The sequence below is a fragment of the Typopeltis vanoorti genome, chromosome 15, assembly GCF_054136105.1.
Source record: "Typopeltis vanoorti isolate ZY-2024b chromosome 15, IOZ_Tvanoo_1.0, whole genome shotgun sequence".
Taxonomy (NCBI): domain Eukaryota; kingdom Metazoa; phylum Arthropoda; class Arachnida; order Uropygi; family Thelyphonidae; genus Typopeltis; species Typopeltis vanoorti.
In genome coordinates, this window is record NC_143563.1 from 11320905 (window position 1) to 11345614 (window position 24710).

The 24710-nt window shown below is 36.3% G+C and overlaps 1 protein-coding gene across 1 annotated transcript in view; it reads right to left on the reverse strand.

The window, feature by feature from the left end:
• Positions 1-24710, reverse strand: part of LOC150098383 (leucine-rich PPR motif-containing protein, mitochondrial-like) — a 446274-nt gene that overhangs the window by 190099 nt on the left and 231465 nt on the right. The window contains exons 21-22 of the mRNA XM_090405178.1: positions 20551-20613; positions 7351-7490 (exon numbers count right to left, since the gene is read on the reverse strand). Of these exons, the coding sequence (XP_090261304.1) occupies positions 7351-7490; positions 20551-20613 (203 nt within the window). The remainder of the gene's footprint in view (positions 1-7350; positions 7491-20550; positions 20614-24710) is intronic.

Below are 24710 nucleotides of genomic sequence, written 5' to 3' on the forward strand. Positions count from 1 at the left end.
ACAATAATTGTTTCGTGATTATCTGGAATAAAATTCTTCATGAACAAAAATACATAAGTGTAATTGGGCAACAAAAAATGTACATAAGTGCTTGGAAAGAAGTCAATAGACACCCCATTGGCAAGGTGCATTGTGCAATGTAACGAGTCACGTGTTTGTAGCCAGTATATATTGGTGGAATAAGTGTAATTGGGCAACAAAAAATGTACATAAGTGCTTGGAAAGAAGTCAATAGACACCCCATTGGCAAGGTGCATTGTGCAATGTAACGAGTCACGTGTTTGTAGCCAGTATGTATTGGTGGAATATCATTGCTTCCAAGGCAATGCAACTATGTCTGGGTGAAATGGCTGCAAGAAGAAACTGATGGAGTTTGAAAGAGGTATTGTGATAGGATGCCATGTTACAGGCCTATCTCTTCGACAAATTGTTAACAAATTGAACAATACCAGGTGAACAAGCAGCGATACAATACTGATTGGAAGCAACAGGATGCAAGTACTACAGGCAGTGAATGACTCACCTACTCAACGAACATGACCATTAGGTGCTATGAAGGATAATATGTGAAAACCACCATTTGGTGGCCGACATGTTGATTATGGAGTTCCGGGCATCGATTGAAACACAAATGTGCACTTTTGTGTTTCAAAGACATTCAGAACCAAGGCTCACAACATGGGTTTCCATGGTAGGACTTCAATAAGCAAGCATCACATTACCAAAATCAATATGCAGCATCATCTTCAATGGTGCCAAGAGCATGTGCAAGCTTGGAAAACTGTGTTATGGAGCAGCAAATCAGGCTACACCCTCTACCGAGCAGATCAACAGGTATGGGTGTGGCAAAGGCCCCTTACCAGAGTGCATAACCCCAATATGAATTTTGGAGGTGGATGTGTGATGGTGTGGTTCTGTTTTCCCTGGTTTGGCCTTGGACTGCTATTTGTAGCGCCACAGACATTGAACTCTGAGAGGTATCTGAACATTCTGGACAATGAAATGCTCCTTCTTTTTGTCAGTTCTGCAGAACTGACCATTGTCTCTTTTAGCAAGACAGTGCACTGTGTCATAAGGCTGCTGCAACTGTGTAGTTTGTGGATATGAATGTCACCACACATGATTGGTCTCCATAGAGCCCTGATCTCACACTATTGAACATCTGTGAGATGAACTGGAGTTTTGGGTGAGGTCAAGGGATGTCTGCCTCACAACAGTCAGGACCTTCAACTCAATGAGTCCAAAATTCCCATTGAATGCTATCATGTACTCGTGGAAAGTATGTCCCATAAGACTGCTGCATTCATGAAGTGAAAGGAGATCCTACATCTTATTATACATACAAGCAATGTATGTATAAATATATATATATTGTATCTGTCTGGATTGGTTTGTTACTAATCTGCTTATACCCATCACCTTCCCTTTACGTTATGGATTTTGAAAGTGGATGGAAGGAGTGTATGTGTGAGCACACACACACACACACACACACATGAAAAGTGCAACTTCAATACGGAGTTGAACTGTGGCGACGTATCATTAACTGAAGGTAAGAGTAGCCGAGAATGCAACAAAAAAGAATGAGCGCTTGCCTGATAGTGAAGACAGATAATGTGAAAGAACAGTGAGTAAATTGAAAGAAATAATGAAAATGTGGGTAAGTGATCTCATGAAAGAGGCAATTGATAGTAGTGTGAATAAAGTAAGCAACACAAGTGACACAGCAAATGGAGTACAAATGTGGTGAATGACACAAAAGAGAGGTAGGGTTATCTTAGTGGTTAGCATACTGTTCTCCAACCAACAAGCTATGGGTTCGAATCTCGCAGTAGGCATGGATGTTTTTGTCCAGCATGAGATGGCACTCTCAGCTTTTCAGTCTATAAGAAATGTTCACCAGAAGATATATTCTTCAGGATTCAAAGCACCACCTTTCACAAAAAAAGTTGGTATAGTCAAGACTCTTGTATACAGGGCATGTCATCTGTCCCACTGAGGTCACACAAACAAGAATTATCAGCTATAAAAAACAAGTTGTATCTGAATGGATATTTTCCATCCAAATTACAGAGCACGTTGGATAATTATTCTCCTATCAATTATTCTCCATGGTATAAAAGGTATTCTGAGATGCCTTTTAAACCAAGAGAATCTCCATTTCTTGCATAAAAGGGATTTCAAAAGTCCTAAAAAATTTGAATTTCAGACAAATTCAAACCAATAAATAAGAGTTCCTCAATCCTACCTTCCACAAAAGACAAACTTCTGAACTTGGCTCACCCAGGAATGTACCAAATTTAACGTTCCTGCAATCTCTCTCCTATTTTGTACTGTAGAAATGTGATGATCAGAACATGTGGAATACATTCAGGCCAAGAAATCTGGTCTTGCAGAACATTGAGTTTCTACTAGCCACTGGATCCTTTGGGATTACACAAATATTCTTTCAAATTTGAGAGAATCTTCAAAGATAGTCATGAAGCTCTTTGGAATCAACTCAATCTTAATCAGAATGATGATCTAAAAATTTGCAAATGAGACTGCAAGAGACTTCAGATATGTTTACATAAAAGAGTAACAGAACAGAAATGTTTTGTAACCTAGGTTCAGTTCTTCCTTGTTTCATGTAGCTTCAGTAACTAGTTGTATGTTTCACTGTGATGATGTGATGAGATATCATCACAAAATATTAGTGAGTTATATTAAATTCTTTATTTTATTACATAACTTACATGTATAGTCAGTTAATTAAGTCTTACAATTGTTAGTATTGACAATCAAAGTGAAAAGCAACGTAATGCTATATGGGAACACCGTGATGAAAGATGCAAATGTAAAAATGGATGTCAAAAGGATGTCTGGGAGGAGCAATGACTGGAACAGTGACTGAGGCTATGGTGACAGAGAGAAAAGTACAGAGGAGTTTGCTTGTAGGACTGAATGGTTTGGGAGGAAGTGTGAATGAAGAAGCATGAGACTACAAGTGTTGCTATAGGTAAAGCAGAAGAGTGTGAGAGGTAGAGTTGTGTGTTGACAAGGTATGATAGTAAGGAGCTGAGAAAAGTAATGATTATGAATGACACGATAGCTAGAATGTGCAGGGAAAAAAGGACGAGTATATGTATGTATGGGATAAATGTAAAAGTAGAAAGCTGTTTGCTGTGGATAGTCTGCATATGGGTGTGAGCAGTAGTATGAAGCTGGGTAGATTGTTGAGGAGGAGAGAGTGTAGTCAGAGAAATGAAAACCAGATGACAGGATTTATTTCAAAAAGTTCAAGATACTGTGGTGTAGCATGACTTACCAAAGTATTAGCCTCAATTTTGTTTACTGGAACATGCCAACATTACTAAAACACATTTGTAGCTAATTAAAAATAGAAACATGCATTCTTACAACTTACATAAGGTCATCTTCTCTGCATGCCTCTGGTTCTCACATGTAAATTAGCTCTATATGTCAGTTTTTCACAGAAAAAATGCCAATGCTTTTCAGGAGGCTGTTCTCAATAGAACTAATGATAATTTATTTAATATCTCTTGCATTTATGAGCTTCTTAAGTAGGTTTTGATCTGCTTCATTGCTTGAGAAGATGTTTTCAACAGGGGTGATAGTGACAAGAATTTCATGCAAGAGCACATTTAATCCTGAACGTGTTAAATGTTCATAAAGTTCTAATATGAGGTCTTCTTAAATTCTGATGATGCATAGATGGCCAATGACTCAATTTTAAGTATACTACAGCATTGAAACAATGCCCATATGATTTTATCTGAGATCTTGTCTATGATTTCTCTCTTCGCAGAAAAAGTTGCACTAGAAAATGAATTTCTTAATAAATCTTTCATTATGCACCGACACTCTTCCTGCATTATAATTTTGTTTTCTGTTATAATAACCAATAGCAGCCACACCCATGAATGCTTGACACAGTTACTGCATTGTAAGCCTCTTCTTTGGGGCTAATCTACCAGGGAGTAATTTGGTGTGAGCATACTCTATCTCTCAAACTGCTTGCTTCGTGTACTTAGCCACAGACAAATGACTAAGACGGATTTTGAAAGCATGTTTTCTTTCATGTGCTGCATAGTGCTGTTCACTGAATATGCTACACACGAACATGTTACTTCAGTGAAAAAGGGTTTTGGTATTTTATATTTTAGATTAAATATAATATATTATAATTCCTTTCTTCATTATCTCATGCCAATGAGATAATGAAGGAAGGAAGACACAATAAGGATGCAGAGATGGTGTTAATGGGAGCAACAATGTCAAAGAACTCAAATATGTGAAGAGGGATTATGGAAAGGAAAAGGGGTCGAGAGGAAATCTACTGTGCAGAGTTTTTGTGACCTTGATACAGTTAGCATCAAGGTCATAAAAACAGTTAGTATCAAATCATTGGAGTCAGTGAGATGTGGTTAATGGAGGATGATGTACTCATGGAAATAGAATATCATGGTTATAGCATTTTTTGAAAAGACGGAAAAGACAAAAGAGTAGGTGAAAGATTATTGATGATTTCAGAAGAGTTGGATTCCCGTTATGTGTAATTTGAAGAAAGCAGTGCGAATAATGATTTTTAGGCCATCTGGTATGAAGTTGAGGTAAACATGAATTTTAGATATTTAGTGGCATGCTGCTACAGGCCAGGAAATGTGGAGGAAGATAATTCTGAAATGTTTAAACAGATGAGATTGGTCAGTGACAGGAGAATGATAATAATGGGTGACTAACTATGGAAGCATTGACAGGAAGCAGAAAATATGAAAGAAAGAGAGAGAGAGAGAGAGAGAGAGGGAGAGAAAAATTGAAATTTGTTGAACTACTTAGAAACAACTATCTTGTGCAGCATATAATCGAAGCAACATGTGAGACATGAGTGTTGGATTTAATAATACTGTCTCATGCAGTGATAAAAGAAGATATCACCACAATGCCACCAATTAAGGGTAGATCATGTGATTTTAATGTGAGGAGCAGCTAGGCAGGTAGAAGATTTACAAAAAGATGCATGGAATTAGAGAGCAGGAGATTATGATATTTCAAGGAAACAGACTGGTGATGTGCAGTGGCTTGATCAATTTATGGGGAGAAAAATCAGTAGTGTCTGAGACTTGGTCCAAAACCAGTTATTCATGGCAATGTCAGATTGTATTTCTAGGATTATCATCGCCATATGTTCAGTGGACATCCACACATGCCGTATGGTTACTCTGATGCTTTGTGATGTGCTACACCAGGCCTCGCCATGTAGTCTTGTTGTATGCTTTTCTGGAGGCTTCAACTCTCTGAAGATCAGTCACTTCACACACACACACACACACACACACACACACACACACACACACACACACACACACACACATCCATCTCATTGATGGTCTATCCCTTCCTCCTTTTCCAGGAACTTTATCTTCTATTACTGTTCTGAGAAGTCTTCCTTCTATCCTTTCAATGTGTCCAAAATATTTTAATCTTCTGTCAATATCCTTAAGGAGCCTTAAAGTTCTACTGATCTTTTCTAACACTCATTCATTTGTATGCCTTTCAGTATATGATATCCTCAACAGCCTTCTGTAACACCACATCTCAAAAGCAGCTATTCTTTTCGTATCTGAATTCGTTAGGTTCCAAGTCTCACATCAATAAGTCACTGTTGGAAAAACAACTGTATCCAAAATCCTCAATTTTATTCCCATGGAGATAGATCCATCCTTCCAGATATTAGACAAGTCTCTGAGTGTTGTTTCAACCATTCCTAATCTTCTGAACAGCAATTCTTCACATTAATAATGGATCCCAGGTACTCAAACTTGTTTCTCAATATAGCTTCCCTGTTTGTATTTGCTTTGAGAACCATAATCTTCATCATGCCAGAATTGAGTTGCAGTCCTTTGTTATTACCGATCTTGTTAACTTTATCAAGAATTTATCCTAGTTCTTCCTTGTCATTATAGAGGAGTATGGTATCATCAGCATACCTCAGATTACTGATCAATCTACCACCTATTCTAATTCCTGTCTTGAGCTTATCCAATGCTAATGCATGATGTCCTATGGATATATATACTAAACAAGTGAGGAGAAAGTAAACATCCTTGCTTAACTCCTTTTCCCACATAAAGTCAATCAGTCACTCCAACACTTGTTCTTACCATGGCTTCTTGTTCCCTGCATAAATTGGCTACCAACTTGATAGTGTGTTGAAGAAAACCCATTCGTTTTCATTACTTCCCACAGTTTCACATGCTGAACATGGAAACATCATGGAATTATGCAGCAGATTCTGAGAAGGAGAATGTTTTGGAGGAGATAGAAAGAACAGGGTATCCCTCAGCAGCATGAGGAAAGATTGGTATATGAAAGAAGATTAACTGAAGAAGTTATGCAAATCCTATAGAATTCTACAGTTTTTGTCATGGGGAGAAGAAACAATTAATATGGAAGACAGAAATCAGTTGCTGGAGATGGAACACAGGTCACATCTCCTGAAGATGAAATGGAAATGTTCAATGAGTATTGTGTTAACGTATTTCACGTAGAGGGGTTAGGAACAGTGTTGAATAGTAATAGGACCGAAGACTATAATGGGAAGTGTTTAGGAACTTGATGTTAATAAGGCTGTGTGTAGGAATGGATTAGATATCATCATATCCATTACAGGAATGTGCAAAAGAGCTGACAGTGCCCTTTACATGGTTGTTCGATAGAAATCTGGCAACAGGAATAGTCCCACAAGACTGGACAAATAGCACCACAGCATAAGGAAGAATCCGAGTAAGGTGGCCAAATATACAAGTTGTAGCATTAAAGGTTAAAGAGACCAGTTAGAGACAGAATACAAACCTACATCGCAAGGGAAATTTTGGAAGAGAGCAGCATGGGTTTGTTAAGGGAAGTCATGCTTTAGTAACTTAGCTACATTTTATAAATAGTGACTAATATATTGGATAGAGGAGATGCTTATATAGTGATTTATCTGGATTTTGTTGAAGCATTTGCCAGAGTACCACATGATAAACTGTTGTTGAAATTGAGCAAGATGGGATGGATAACAGCTTGATAACAGAGATAGTTGACTGATAGAAGCCAGCATTGTGTATATGGGCAATCCAGTGTCCTGAAAAGGAAGGGTGACAAGTGGCATACCATGGGATTTTACTCTGGGACAAGTATTGTTTAATTTAAGCAATAACGATATATAATTCAGGGTGTGAAAGGAGATTGTCAGTTGTTTGCTGATGATGATATATTAGGAAGAACAATAGGAAGGAAAGGAAATGTTGCAAGCTGGATTCTTGATCCAACTTGAATATCACTGAACATCAGGTTTATACTTACATTAATCTCTTGCAATTAAGAGCCTCTTCTAGATTGTCAGTGGCTATATACATTCCCATGAGCTGTACATACTGTGATGGTAACAACTGATATCCACTCTCTTCAATTTCACATTTTATCTTCATGGCGCTATCATAATTCTAGAAAAGAAAGGAGAAAAATTTGCAAAACATAATAAGGATTTGCTAACTATAGATTGGAAAAAGATTATTCCTGATCTGTATTATAATGATATATAATTCAGGGTTATATATAATTCATGTAGCAAATTACATTTCATCCTACATTACTGAAACATGAACCATTAGCATATGATTGGTACATTTAAAGAGGAAAGGCACAGACATGAATACAAATAGATTTGTTACAGAAAAATATGTAATAATTTACAGTTATGATATTGCGGATAGTGAATAAAGTATTGTGATATGGAACATATATTACATGTCATTCTATAATCTCTAGCCATGCATGTCTGCATTTATGACTATGTGGAGATTCAAGGCTATGTGGAGATCTACTCTCAGTTATACAGCTTTGATCCTTAAGCACCCCAGGTTATTGTTTAAATAACCCTTTATTACTGTGGATGTCACTGAAGAGAACATTAAACACATCATGGTTTACAAGTTCAAAAGAGGCAACAATGTTGCTAACACTGTAAAACATGTCCAAAAAGTATATGGTGATAATGTTTTAAATGTGCAAAAGTGCCAGCGATGGTTCCAAAAATTTCGACAAAGGGACTTTAGTTTGAAAAACTCCACTCTCTAGGCACCCCGTCTCTCTCAATAACGATATGCTGGAAGCCACTATTGCAAGAAATGCCAATGCAACTGTTGACGATTTAGCAAAAGATCTTAATTCATCGCCATTTGAAAGAATTTGGAATAGTGTTTAAATTCGGCAAGTGGATTCTTCACAAATTGATGAACAACAATTGAAGAGAGCGCATCAACATCTGCACTGCTCTTCATTCTCGAGAGGTTCAATCTCTGTTTTTCAGTCATGTAGTCACTAGTGATAAAAAGGGGATACTTTACAAGAATTTTAAGCACCAAAGGCAGTGGGTTCATTCAGGGGAACAGGCTAAACGTCACCCAAAACAAGACCTTCACCATCAGAAGGTTCTGTTAAGCATTTGGTGGGATATGGCTGGTATTATACACTTTGAACAACTCAACTGATGGAATGAAAAACTGAAAGAGGTGGTCTCTGGGCAATTGAAAGGGTGTTGTTTTTCACCATGATAATGCACACCCTCACAGTGCAGGAATCACCTGTACCAAGATTGAGAAACTCAGCTAGGAAAAGCTTCCATATTCTCCATATTCTCCTGATCATGCATCTTCAGATTACCACTTCGCCTATGTGACTTCTTTGCCTCCAAACCTCCTGAATTCTATAGAAATGGCATTATGAAGACAATGTTAGCATAGCATTATTGACTGAAATGGAGAATATATACTTGTTTCAATTAGCAAGTGATTTATCTTTTATATCCTTTCAAAACTTAATGCTAAAAATGACATTACTTTTGGGATGACTTGATAGAATGATCAATAACCCGTCTCTTACCAACTCACTCCTCCCACTAAATGTTCATATGAAATAGCATCGATAATTTCCTCACTAAGTAACTAAGTCCATTGGAACACATGTAACTGCCATCCAACATCCCTTCACAGTACACCTTGAAACCCACAGAACAAGTTTCTTTTCCTCCTCCTTCATCCCTTCTATTGCTGTATTGTGGAATAGTCTTCTCCCTTGGGTGTTTCCCAAGGAATACAAAGCACAGGCTTTTAAATCAATGTAATCAAGTTTCTCCTTTCCCACTCACTACCCATATATGGTACCTACCATACTATAGGTTGATTAACCAACCTATTGTGTATGGACTCAACATTAAAAAGAATTAAAGCAACTAACAAACAACATTAGGAGGGAAACAAATGGGATTTAGGAGAGGGGGATGTATAATTGGAGCAGTCTATACTCTTTTAGAATTATCTGAAATGATGTGGGGAAACATCTTTTTTTTTCTGTTTTAAAAACTTTAAGCAAGAATTTGATTCAATAAGTAGAAATAAATTATTTAAATAAACTATTTATTGAGTATTTTTAATTTTTTTTCTTTTAAAACCAAAAGATAAAAAAATTAAATATACTTATTTTCAAGTAATATAAAAATATAATTACAACAATGAAATTTGGAAGAGGTGAAACTTTGAGAATTCCAGCTGAGATAGGTGTTATGCAAAGATGTCGCCTTCACTACATTTTATTATTATTGTGTGACAACTCCAAGGAGTCCAAAGATCAAAGATTCATCGAGGGAGGGCACTACTCTACAACTCTGCATCTCCACCACTCAATCCACCAACTACAACGAACTACCATCATCATCTACACCAATGCCATCTACCACACACCACCACTAGTATTTTCACAGACAATCACAAACATCCATGCCCATGGCGGGATTTGAACCAGCATTCTTTTGGATGGAGAGCAGATATGCTAACTACTCGACCAACCAGGCAGGCTTTGTTTAACCTCTGTCTGGAAAAACTGGTAAAAGAGTCTATCTCAGGATGATATAATCACGTAATCACAAGAAAGATATTTATTTAACCAAAAATTTCATTAACAAATTGTCTTCTCATTTTCCTTCTCCTAAAGACAAACGCTCAACTTTATCTCTTCCTGGAGTTTATCAAATTCCATGCAACTGTGATCTCTTTTATTTTGGACAAACTGGACATTCTCTTGAAAAAAGAATCCAAGAACATCAATCATCCATTCTTCACAACAAACCTGAAAAGTCTGGATTGGCTCAACACGGGATTGAAACTAACCACAGCATCCTTTGGTCCAAGACTCACCTCTTACATAGATCCCGTTATAGGTTCGAACGTTTGTCCAAGGAAAGCGTGGAGGCCTTGCTCCATTGCCCCAACCTGAATCGTAATGACTGTATATCTATATCAAAAATCTGGGAAAGTCTAATCAAGATTACTCATTAATTAATTTTTTTTTTTTTTTAAATAGCAAATTCAGTCATCTTTGTACTTCAAAATATTCCGTTTCAAACTTAGTGATTTAACATCACGCGCCGTGTTATAATTTTAACGATCTAGTGTTAGTATTCTAGCTTGTATTTTTTAAACTGTTCTTGTATTACCACTGACGATGGTCTGCTATTTCCAGACCAAAATATTTGGTTAAATAAATATCTTTCTTGTGATTACGTGATTATATCATTCAGCCTTATGTCGCAAGTATCCTTGAAACAACAGAGTCTATCTCAGAAAACAATAGAATACCTATGAATGATGACAAATTTACGTCATATAAAATATGCAAATGATATAGTATTATTTACAAATAATAAGGAAAACAAAGTATATATCTGAAAACCTACATAAAAAAACACCAAGGACTGAGCAATGCTGATAAATTTTAGTAAACCTAAACAATGACAATAGTTGGAAACCAGTGGCGTCTCATGCCCATTTAGGTTGGGTGTGCTGTCATGTGGCTTATGCAATCCAAACTACAAAATTCAAGTCAATTTGACCACATGACTGCATTTTTATTGATGTATGAAAGTTTTAAGAGTGCTTAGCCATCGACGTTCATCTTAATTGGTCCAATGCAATTAACTGTAGGATAACTTTGAATATTTTATCAATTAATATCATTTTAAATATGGAAAGCATAAAGGTCAAATGAACAATATCTATGCTTCAAATGTGCTGTTTATGTGAAAAGCACAAAACTTTCATGCTTTGTGGTGAGATCAGATTATCATTGACAAATACCAGAATGAGACACGAATAATTTGAATTTTGATACGATATTTAAATACAGCCATATAATACGCACAGAAATTGGAAAAAGTAATCACTTGGAAAATTAATATTTTCCAGACTGAACAAAAGAAAGGCTGAAATAATTCATTTTACTTACTTATTTATACACAGGTTCCAACCTCTTTTGACTATAATCATACAATCGGCAAAAGCTCTGGGAAAAAACGGGACAGTCAGTAGATCGCCAACACTGTTTACCATTGTAAATATGGGCAAAAGAGTTATTATTTATAGAAAATTATATATTAAAAACTTGTCTATATTGGTGTAATAAACGTCAGTTCACACTTCATGTACACAAATCAGATGAAACTCAGAAAACAAAAACAGCAATTCATGAAAAATGACAATGTTCAATTGAATTGGTTGACACAATAACCTATCACAGCAACTGATTTCTGGGTGCTACGATCTCAGTGCATGCACTGCCTCGTTCTGAGTGGTTTAAAACCACTGGAACGCTAAGAATTTGACCCCTCTGCACCATCTGTACATCTGTTCAAAGGTGTCCGTATTTGTGACCGCACACAAATACGGACAACTTTGCTATTAACACGAATGTGATGCAATGTTTATGCTTGGAAAAGTGTTCTCTTCACAAAGTATTAGTATATTGTGTTTAATTTTAGGGAGCACATGAAGCCAGGAAACAATTAGGGGAGTCTGTCTTTAACAGAAATAAATGCAAAAATATAATATCGGTGATAGTGCTATTCCATGGGTGTGCACCACTCCCCAAGCTCACCCTGAATATATGTCCCTGGTAGAAACAGAGAACTTAACTTAGAAGTAGAAAGGAAAAAAGTGGAACAGGTTAATAAATTCAGTTACTTAATTCATCATAGACAAGTTAAATGATGAAGAAACTATCAGACAGACAATAACAATAGGATTACCTACTACGACCAAACTTACAAATATAAAGAAAAATACGCATCTCTTTAAAGAACTTAAAATATATAACTGAATTGTAATCTCCCACAGTTTTTTATGATACAGAGACTTGGATTATCAAACAGAAGGATGAACAACATACATTACACTTGACAAGAAATTATATTCTTGTTTCCTACACTCGAGTGCAGGCATAGGTGTGAAGTAACTTCACGAATAGTCTATCTGTATATAGACACTGTTGGCTTCACATCAATTGCCTTAGTATCCCATAATGCAAAAACATGGAAAGGGTCACAACCTAGACCAGCATCAATCTTTATTGAGGCCTCATCAGTGAGAGCCCAAGGTTAAATCAATGAAATAGTCATATATTTTCCATATACAAGTAAAAAAAAAAAAAGGTGAATCATCTTATAATTAAATACTCTGAATGGGATAGTTGTAGAAAGATATAAGTGCATTTAGAAAACTTTCCACAGCTATCTTTCAACCAGAGTACTTATTAATAATGTGTTGCATCTTTTTTTATCGAAAACTAGACACCACAGATATAAGAGTTCTGAGAAAAATTATAGAACAAACAGATGGGATTAATGGCAGACATATCATATACTAGGGATGTCCAAAACACAGTCTACAGGCTGGATGAGGCCTGCAGTGTGATTTTGTGCAGCCCGCCTGTGGGTTTTGATTTTCACGAGCAAAAAAATAAAATAACAATTTGAATGAAATGCATATTAGATACTAAATATATGAAGAGCCAAAGGCTTCAATTCAGCGACATAACTTATTTAAGTTAAGGGATATTACATCCCATATTATTTCTTAGCCGAATAAGAAACTCAAAGAGTTTCATGCCAAATATAGAAACTATATAAAGTTCGGCGATTCCAAGCGTAAACAAATACCTGGATAGTGCAGCAACTGACCCTTAAGGTAGTGCAAGCTGAGGCAACTCATAGCAAAGGTGGAGCAAGCTCCGATCACTATTCTTGATATTTACCCATAATGTGAACTTAGCTCCTAGGAGCTGTATTACTGTTCTACATTATGAGAGAAGGTCACTACCCAGACCGGTTTCAACCTTTATTGAGGTCTCATCAGTGAGTAGGTAGACCTAGTTAATAATACCAAGTTTGTAGCGAACAGAACTTATGTTCTGTTCGCTACAAACTTATGTCCCTTCTATGAGAATTGCCAAGAGGTGTCCTAATAATTACTAAATATATGAAGAGCCAAAGACTTCAATTCGGCAACATAACTTATTTAAGTTTAGAGATATTACATCCCATATTATTTCTTAGCCGAATAAGAAACTCAAAGAGTTTCATGCCAAATATAGAAACTATATAAAGTTTGGTGATTTCAAGTGTAAGCAAATAGCTCTTGGCAATTTTAGGATCACAAAAACTTGCAATTTTAGTTGCTTAATTTCTCTAAAAGTCATAATATAAATCAGTCACCTTCACTTTCTTCTCTCCTTTAAGATTCAGAACTTTATTTTTCTTTCTTTATGAAAGAGTGTTTGCTTTTTTGTAGTAATTAAAAACTCAATCTGCCCTACCTTCTCTCCTTCTTCCAACAGTTGCTCTCTCATCATTGTCATAACATAACAATTGATAAAATTTAAATATTTTTCTTTCTATTTGAAAGACTTTATAAATAACCACTTTTGAGTTCCAAAAATCTCATTTCTCACACAGCAATATTATAGGCTTCTTTTCACTCCACATCGCACTTTCTCTTTTCGATTTCAGTCATAAAGCGATATAAATGAGTCACCATTATGGGTTATAGTTATGTCAGTTTACTTGAAAATAGTAAATTTTGCACACTTAAAGTGTGCAAGAAAACATTCAAAAAAAAGTATGCATTAACAAGTTGTTAATTATAAACATAAATTAAAATTGGCATAGTCTAATTAAATACTATAGTGTATCTATACATCTTATTCTTCCAACCCCTTGACACATGAAAACATGAAAAATTGTAATATGGTGTTGTCCAAAGCTTATTTTCACAGCTCACGACATGAATTAGCATAGTTCAATTAAATTTTACATAACACAAATTCTTTTTGATAGTGTTATTTAAAAAAATAACTATCTTGCAAAGACAAGTCAAAATCAGATCATGTAAGTGAGTGCATTGTGAAAAGTGAGTCAAGTGCTGCCGACTTTCTTGTTTTCATGAATTTTATTCTTTGTTTTTTTATATTAAATTGTTTATGGATAATTTATATAAATTCACTTTTCATTATGAGCAATAAAATGAAAGAAAAGACACTGATTGTGTTGAGCTGTGTTGTATATTTTAAATCCACATTAAAGGAAAGCATATTTCTGTATAAAAAATTATGTGTAATGTATAGCAATACCTTGGGCGAGTAATTTTTTTTTCTTTTTTTTTTTTTTGTAGCTAGTGCATTTGTATTTCTGGATCCTTATCATTGGTTATGTGTTAGACAAAGGAGAAAGCAAAAAAAAAACGTGGGACCTTAGCTATTCTTATTGAGATTGAAGATTTATGACTTCCACCCAACAAGCTTAACTCCTATAGCTGAAATTCATCGCTTTGTTTGAAACAGTAACTTCTGTTTATCAAAGGCTTGAATTGGTTAAATAAAACTATATTTGGATTCTAGAATTTTTTTCCAAACCTCACTTCTTTCCAATTCATTTATTTTTTTATTATTATTATATTAATGTTAACTTTTTGAAATTCTCTTAAGTATCATGCACATCCCTAACATTTCTGTCAGCACTTAAGAGCCAAAATTGAATAACTGTGAAGAGACCTCCAGTAGTTTATATGAAATTCAGAAAACTGACTGAAGCTCCTGACAAATGTACTCTCATCTTCTCATGGTTCAATCATCATCATCAAATTCCTGATATTTACTCTCAAGGAGTGTATAGAATAATAGGATATTGCTACATGAAAAGTTTACATTATTACTTACTTCCTATCGACAGTTTCCTTCCAAATTAATTTGCTATCTATCAGAAACCTAATATTGCTATATCTTATATTTTATCAAAAGAATGGAGAAATTTTCACAGTGGAACTGTTGTGTTTTCCACCAATATATCAATGATATCAGGGTTCTTCTGCAGAAACACAAACCCTTCTGTTTCTCTCTGTAAGAAACATATTTATAAGCTAGTGATGACCCTATACGGTATTTCACTGTTGTTTGTAACAGAACTAGAGATGGTCTAGCTCATGGCAGAGTCACTAACCTAGTGTGCAATCATAATCTGTTTCAACATCATCATCTCAATACTGGAAGCAGTAGCCATTCACCTGTCCATGGGATTTCTTATTACATTATGTTCCACTGGGTTCTAAATTTAATGAGATTGACTTTGATTACCTTATGTTGCATATAAGGTAATCAAAGCCTGAGTTTATACTTCTTATGGGTGATTTAATGGACATAACACTGTGTGGTAATGTTCACAGTGATACAGTAGTTTTTTTTTTCATGTGCCCATTTATATTCTGCAGTAGATCTTGCAATTTACTTCCCTGCATCTTTCCTCTGCTCACAAGGAATGTCAAAGAGAACATATATGGAAGTGATCATTTTCCTGTCATTTACACTATGTTCTCACAGGAACCATGTTCTCCTAACGTGGGAATTGACTAGGTTGACTGGAATACTTTTTCCCATCTTGCAAAATTAATGAAGAAGCAGTAAATCAAAGACCTATCAATGAAACAGTGACATATTCATAGCAACAACCAAAATTCCAAAAACATCATCTTGATTTCCATTGGATCCAAAGCCTTGTTAGAATCTTGAGTGCCAAGCAGCCAAATAAGATCAAACACAGAACATGGGGTATATTTCATAGATACCCTACTGCATCAAACCTCATTACTTTCAAACATACTTGGGCCAAAGTGTATTACATTAGATGTTGGACATCTAACGACTGTTAGATCCAAGATTCTTAAGCCATCTTGGATCTAGTTTATGTCATCTACTGATCAAACAGCCAGTACAAAAACTGTATGGGGCAAAATCCAGAAAATAAAATATAGATGTAGAGCATACCATTTGTCTATGTAGGAGCATAATGGATGTGTTGTTGCTGAGCCCAAAGCCATTGCAGACACCTTGGGAGAACATTTTGCTAGAATCTTGGCAATAGTCTCATATCCTTCTGAATTTTTAATATTTAAAGACCAACAAGAGAAACAGCTGCTAATCTTTTCTACCAGTGGGCTGGAACTGTACAATCAGCTATTCATTCAAGAGGAATTGAAAAGCCCTTTTGCTGTCTCATGCTAGTGCAGTAGGTCTTGATGACATCCATTATGATATAATAAAATATCTTTCATCATCTTCTATGGATCTCCAAATACTGTACAATACAATACTTACAGAGGAAGAGTTTCCAGATTCTTGGCATAAGTCATTTGTCACTGCCATCCCAAAACCAGGAAAGGATCAAACATAAGCAAACAATTATCAATCACGCTGACCAAATTTATTTATTTATTTTGTTTATGGGAAAAATACAAGAAATTAATTAGCAAAACTACATGCACGGATAAAGAAATTAGCGCACCAAGAAGGAAGCATAGGATTCAACTGAAATTTTATTGGTGTAATGATACAGGTGAGTGATGCACATGATGGCAAAAACAGAGCTGAAGGACAATTACAAATGGATCTATGGTACGCAATCCGGTCATCATCAGTAGCGCGTTGCATCGCCTCGTGCGGCGTTACATGCTGCAATAAATGAGGTCTGGCATGGTGGCAAACAGATGCTGTTGTTGTCCTGCGGCAGACTGGCCCACACGTGTTGGACGCTGTGCTCCAAATCCTAGATATTGTGGCATGGTATGAGCTGACATTTCAGATGCTCCCAAACATGCTCGATAGGAGACGAGTTCGGGGAGCGGGCAGGCCATGGAAATGTCTGTACACAACTTAGGCAGGCCTAGGCAACCTGAGCCATGTGCAGATGGGCATTATCCTGCTGGTATAGCGCTCCTGGTATCCCGGCCAGGAATGGGAGAATGCTGGGGCCGTAGGATGTCATCCACATACCGCTGCCACGTCAATGCACCACGTACCACTACAAGGGGTGGTCGGTTATCATAGGCTATGGCTTCCCAGACCATAATGACTGCAGTGCGGGAGGTGTGGCGCTCGATAGCGAGGTCGGGATTGTGTCCTTGACCAGGGGTCCTCCACACCTGGACACGGTGACCATCTGTCCCCAAGACGAAGAAGCATTTATCACTGAAGACCACACGTCACCAGTCTGGGGCGTTCCATGTCGCTCTCACCTGGCATCACTGCAAACGGAGTTGGCATTGTTGTGATGTTAATGGGGGCACACATAAGGGGCACTGGGATCGTAGATTCACCTCCGCGAGGCATCGGAAAATGGTTCATGGGCACACAGGAGCCCCTACATCTGCCTGTGTAGTGGACCGGGTTACCGTGGGATCCCTCCATGCTTGCTGCACGATCCGTTGATCCTCTCTAACATTTGTCTTCCTGATCCGACTGGCGCCACTCTGCTGTGCGGCAGTGACGGAACGTTTCCACAGCTCCCGACACTGTCAGACGGTATGGTCAGAACGGTTCATGTGCACGCCTATACAGCACCTGACCACCCTTCAGTTTTCAGGCTGATGATCATGCCTCTGTCAAAGTCCGTAAGTTGCTTAAATCGACATCTCTGGTGTCTACCCGGCATTATTTTCACTCTGTACTCTAGCTTGCATTGGCCGGTGCTTTTTGCTTTAATTGGCTATCGACTACACGCCGGCTTTATAAGGCTGCTGGTTCGTGCTTGCAGCGCCACTGCAGGGTGTGGGGGCATGTGCAATCGCACCAAACTTGGATCATTTGCATACCAGCCTGCACGCTAGCTATATGCTTAGTTTTACTGTTGTACCATGTTTTCTTCCAGGTGCTCTAATTTCTTTGTCCGTGTGTGTATATACAGACTTTCAGTTAACCAATCGATGGCACTATCTGCCAGTAAGTTGAATTCCTGAGGCCATCGTCAGTGATATGATGCATTGTCTGCAGCACCACACAGCAAAAGTGTGACTGTAAAATTCCCCACAGATGTAATAAGTTGGCACAGCAACCTTGGTCAGTCCTATATCTCTTTAGCTGACTCCAGAGGTGTCAAGGTACATTGAATCCTGGAGGTTGAGATCTGTAATCAAGTACTTGTTTGTAGTTTGTTCCTGAGTTTTCTCCACCAGTCCTGGGGACCATCATCTGGTATTTCCACTAGCCATATGGTAGATCTGGTGGTAAGGTGGTGAGCTGGAGATGGAGAGATATCTTAATGTATAGGAGGATACAGGTTATTTCTGGTTTTCTTTATTTCTTTGATATTGGTCTGCTTCTTCTCTTCTGAAGCATGGAAGAGTGTTGTGGGAAAAAACAGGTAACTGTGGGAAGGGAGTAGATCTTAAGGTACCAATTACGGTTCTCATTGTTATGTTAAACTATGTGTATCCACAAGAATAGTGTGGAGGCTTCAGCTTCAACCAGTGAACAACACTCCACAACAGAAAAGACCAGAGTCAGGGCTGCTGTTCTAAGAGTCAAAACTTTGCAGCCCAAAGTTGTCTGTAAGCTAATTTATGTTGTTGTTCCTGGCTGATATTTTTTAACTTATTTTCAAACGTTTTCAGTTAGTTATACTATGGTTAAGTGTGACACCAGGGTAACAAGGGTTACTATCATGGATTAGAGTCTTATTACAGAAGTTTGTTTTTAGTTTTCTGTGAGCTTCATCGTTATTTAGGTGAAAAGCAGAAACAACAGTTTTTCTGGTATGGCATCATGAATGAACTTTGACTAGCTGTTGGAGGGATGTCACTTGTGTACAGGTTGAATAAAGCTGAGGAGAGGACAGATCTTTCAATCCATCCTATAGGATAAATGTTCTGACCAGATGTCTTTGTAAGATATCAGAAAAAATGGTTAATGCCAGCTTTATCTAGTTTTCAGAAGGCAGTGATCTCTCTAAAACACAATATGGCTTTCATAGACATTGTGCAATGTTGGACTATTTGGCCCATTTCGAAACATGTATATAAGAGATATATATATTCCTGAAATGAGAACATCTGGCTTCAGTGCTCTTTGACATGAAAAACACTACAACTTGGAGATATGGCATATTGAAAGACCTGTATTACCTAGTTCACAGAGAGCACCTTCCTGTATTTATTAAAATCTTTTCGATCTAGCTGAGGCTACCAAGTCCAAATGGGAAGTATGCTATCTCGGCCACATCATCAAGAAGAGGGTGTTCCTCGAGGCTCTGTCATAACCGTGATACTCTGTGCTGCCACAATAACTTACTCATTGAACAACTTCTTCTCACAGTATGCAGTGCTCTATATGGTGATAACTTCACAGTTTACTGTCACTCTCATAACATGAGAATCATTGAAAAATAACTTCCACAAGCATTGATCATTTTGCTTCATGGACTCTTAGTAATGGGTTCAAATTTGCAACTGAAAAAAGCATCTTTGTATACTTCAGTATGTACTTTGTATACTTCAGTATATACATGCCAATATGGCTTTTGCTGTCCTTGCACCAGTAAACCCCCTAATCCACCAACCATATCTTATATTTTGGTCTTCTAGCATGAACTAACTAGAGCTTAGTTCTTTCTTTTAGTCTTTTGTTTTGCCAGCATGACATCAAATACCTGTTTTGCAATTGTTTTATTTCTCATTCTGTTTAAGTGACCACTGACCTGGGATAAGCTCTATTCCTACATTCCTGAATGTAAACTATGTCAAGTTCCTTCCCTAATATCTTTGTATATGACAGGGCTGTCCAACCTTAGGACCACATTAAAAAACAATCCAAGGGCCGCATTTAAAAAAAAATGTATCCAAAGGCCGCATCCAGAATAAATACAGTACATATATTAAATTACTTGGAGAGTTCTGTCGTTAGTTTGGTTTAGCAAGCACTTCGAAAATTTGATAAGAAAAAAAAAAGTACTGTATTACTCGATAGCTGAACAAATGAATAACACTAATTGTGCACTAATAGCTCGCTCACGTTCCTCGTGAGCACCCAGAGCATGCACGTTGGAACAAAACAGTGTAAGAATGCTTCTTTGATACATCTAATATCTGAAACACATGTGGGTATAGTGATGTAAAAACACCAAAGAAAATTACCAACATCGAGATTATCGATTAGTGATAGAATTAAAAATATCTAATATGCTAAGGGATATTACATCCCATATTATTTCTTAGCTGAATAAGAAATAATATGGGATGTAAAAATTTTGATAAAAAATTTTTACATCCCATATTATTATAATTACATAATTTTGAAATTGTGTTTTTTTTGCAGTTTTGTCATTAATAATTTAGAAGTTTAGAAAATAAATTTTACCTCAGAATGACAGTAATTCCGAAGCAGACTATATAGAACTTCTCTTGTATCAGATCCTTTAGCCTAAAGTAAAGAAGGTAAAAAGAAAAATGAAATTTAATTCAGAATATGACTCATTAATAAATTACAGAAATTTCACAATTTGTGTGCCATTCTCTTAATAGTACGTTTCAATTTTAACAGCAAATCATCAACCAACAGCTTCCATAGCTCAGATGGTGTTATCGATGATATTCTTTGTTATCAAAGAATATCATTGATATTTTTTGATAAATTTACTCATTAATTCCCCATCATTATAGTTTTGCTTATTCTGTTATTTATTTTCATGTTAAAATTTACTATCTTCACTAAAAATTGTGCCAAAAAGATGAATTATTTTAATTATTTACAAGTTCTCCATTGAATGCAGCTGAAGTTTCCTATGACAAACAATAAAATGACAAAACTATTTTCATAGTTTTGTCATTTTATTGTTGAATTTCATGCCATATTTGTTCCAGATATTCAATTTATTCTTGAGACACACTTGTGACATGAAATTAAGAATTATCAACACGTTAGCACAAGAATATTTTAATATTTGCCAAATATTTCAGTCTGATATTAACAAACTATCATCAGTGGCTTGATAGGAACAGTTTTTATAAGGTGGAATGCAAACAATTGATCATTCAAAAGTAGAGCGAGCTGCGTGACGTTACATTGCTAAGCACTAAAGAGAGGTAAATTTCATCCGAGTGATGAATAAATTATAGGTAACAATTCACAATTTCATACAACAATCTTAATTTATAAATGCAATTAAAGATAACATTAGACTAATGTAAGAATTAGAAGGTCTCAATTGATAACTAAGTGTGTTATCGGATTAAACTTTCCAGTCAAAATGATTGCCTATCCTTGTCAAAAAAATATGGGAAAGTTTAATTAGTTTTTCATTTGTAAAAACTTATGGAGACACCATGTTATAGTAAATCCAAATACAATTACAATATGTAATTGTTCATTGTTCAATATAAACCAAAATAATCACTTGAAGTTTTAATCTTCATATCAAGGTCATCAAACTGGACTATAAACATATACACAAAGAAAAAACTACATGACAATTTACATAGTATGTTAAAGTCACACTAATAATTCAGTCAACTATTAAGCACTACAGGTAAGAAAACGTAGGGGAAAAAATTACTATATCACAGATGGGGTCCTGTTATCTGTTTGGTTAGAAATTACTAAGATATAAATCAAGCTACAGATTAGAACAAAAACAGTATTGATGGTGGCCAATACATGAAATAAGTGCTGAAATTTTTGCTTCGAGTCCTACAATGAGGGTTTGATGGAGAATTTGAAGCAACCTTATGGGCTGAATGTGTACCATCCATTGAGATTTTTCTTCCACCAGTATTGTTTAGATTAGGATGGTTGATCAAAATGTCACAGGCTTCTTTAAATTTTCACCCATACCAGATTTTTGTATGATGTAAAGAATAGATACTTTTCCAATCAATTCAGCCCAAGGGGGTGTTAAGAGTGTGACCAGAGAAGCTTGCTTTACCAACTATTAAATTTAATATATCATATGTGTTCTTTTTTATGGATTGGAATTGTACATCCAGTTTCATCAATATAAGGTAAGTTACAGGTGCAATGGATTCAGTATATCCTAGGGTGGGAAGGGTATCCTTGAAGGAGTTGAATATTTTTTAAAATTTTATAGGTGGTTTTAAAAGCAGGATTAACACGTTCGCTGCCACGCTACTTTGGCATAGTTTGTTCCCTTACGCCAAGCAATTTCACTTCTTCAAGGTCAGTACGGTAATCGACATACGAGTATACTTGTAGTTGGCTTGTGCGGAGCATATTACAACTATGAGTATACACAGTTTTGCTGCTAGCTCCACAAGCCAAGCATTTTCACTTCTTCAAGGTTAGTACAGGTAACCTCGTTGCTGGCGGTAAGCTTCATACGAGTATACTCGTAGCTGGCTTGTGTGGCTCATATACTAACTACGAGTATACTCGTAGTTGGCAGCGAACGTGTTAAGGTTGTAATGGCGTAGAATTCTATTTATTTTATCTGATAACCTTTTAATGTATGGGATAGTTATGGTTTTACTGTAATCTATATTATTTGCATTTTATGTGTAGTTTTATGAAGAATTTTATTGACTGTATTTCTGCTATAGCCTTAGTTCATAAATGTATTGCTAATAATTTGTAATTCTTGCTTAAGAGCTTGCTCATTATAGTAATTGTTATAGCTCTATTTTTGAGGATGTTAACAACTCCAAGTTTTTGTGAAGACTGATGGTAAGAATTAGTATGTACATACGTCCAGTATGTGTAGACTTGCCACAGACAGTGAAAGACAGATTGCCCAAGGAAAGACATGACCAGTGTATCCGAGAAAGAAAGCGAGTTTTGATTTTCAATTTCAGTGGTAAATTGTATATGTTCATGTTATTGTTCAGGTGACTGAGGAAGGTGTATAGAGTTTGGAAACCATGTGGATAGATAAAGAAAACATTGTCAATGTTTTCTTCATCTAGCCACCAAAGCCAAGCCACAAAAACCAAGTCAAAAGGTAGGTTTTCAAGTAAAGGAGTGTAGATCATGTTCAATAGCTTCCATATAAAAGTTATCAATTGGGGGAATAGTGGTGAGCCCCAATGGCTGTTCTTATTGTAGGTAAAAATTATTTGGTACAGGAAGTAACCAGAACATAGTGTGTGGGCAAAGAGAGTCACAATACTGGGTAGAAATTTGTTCTGGAATTGTGACATTTGTGAGAAGGGCATAAACATCAAACTGACTAATAAATCATCTTTGCCAAGTGTTTTTTTTTTTAAATTTTGTTTATGAAGTGTTTATATATATATATATATATATATATTCGAGGGTGAATGACCTACCAACTGATTGAGTGTTGATACTAACTTCTAGGGTAGGTAATAATTAGGACTATCTGTCATGTACTATAAACCAAAAGCAGAACATTATGTTTTTACAATTATCCAGCCCAACAGTATTGGGGGCTGGATAATGCTATACAAATAGTCCAGCTGCTACAAAATACATAAAATACTATACAGCCCTCCTAGTTCCCCTCCCCCAAAACAAGAACAAAACATCCTATTCCATATACATCTCAAAAGATAGCCAAAGCACTAATAAATTAGAATCTTCACATCACATTCAAAGTAGCAAATTTGATAAGCTTTCCTAAGGACAAACCCCATCTTCTACCATATCCTGAAGAGTATGAAGTTGTCACCTTATTTGTATGAAAAACTTTCAACATTTATCTCTAATCCAGAGCATTTTAGTAATAAGGTGTGACACCTTTTGACTACTTGGATATGGAAATATGATTTCTGCATTACTTCAACCTTGGTATCATCACTTCTGGGTCTATTTCCCGATGAGACCTCAATTAAGGTTGAAACCAGTCCTTCCCATAATGCAAAGCATTATACATACCCACAAGGATATGCATATTGCATTATGAGATACTAAGGCAATTTATGTGAAGTAATTAGCTTCTCTACACAAGTAGCCCAGTCGTGAAGTAACCTCAAGCACAAACTTTGTTTGCTTGCACTTGGCGTCTTTAATTTATTTGAAAAAGGACAATAACAAGATAATTGGCCCAAATAATGAAGAAGGTAATATAACATTTTTATTTTTGATTAATATTTGGCTCTTTTTAGTATAAGATGTGTCATACATAGGAAATGACAACAAACTTGACAAATTTGCAAATATTTTGAAACAGAGTGGACAGTGATATTTGACTGAAAAAACAAATACCAGTATCAAAATTTAGTTCAACTACGTAGTTTTACTAACATTCAAAGCTATCAGGTTATCCCAAAAGTAACGTCATTTTTTTTTATACAAACATGTCTCAGCTTGTCTAAACATGAATTTTTTAAAGTTTATAAGTACAGCTAAGCTAAGCTGAGGGTCCGCACCGTTAGCCTAGTGGCTTTGCGCTTCACAACCATATGCCTGGGGAAGGAGTGTCCCAGGTTTGATTCCCGTCGAAGACGTGAGGAACTTGAGGATCTTCCTCAGGCAGAGCCAAGTTAGCTGGTCTTGGGTGCAGGTAGTAGGGTTTTTTCTGCCAGTTTATCTGGCGTTTTTCATCC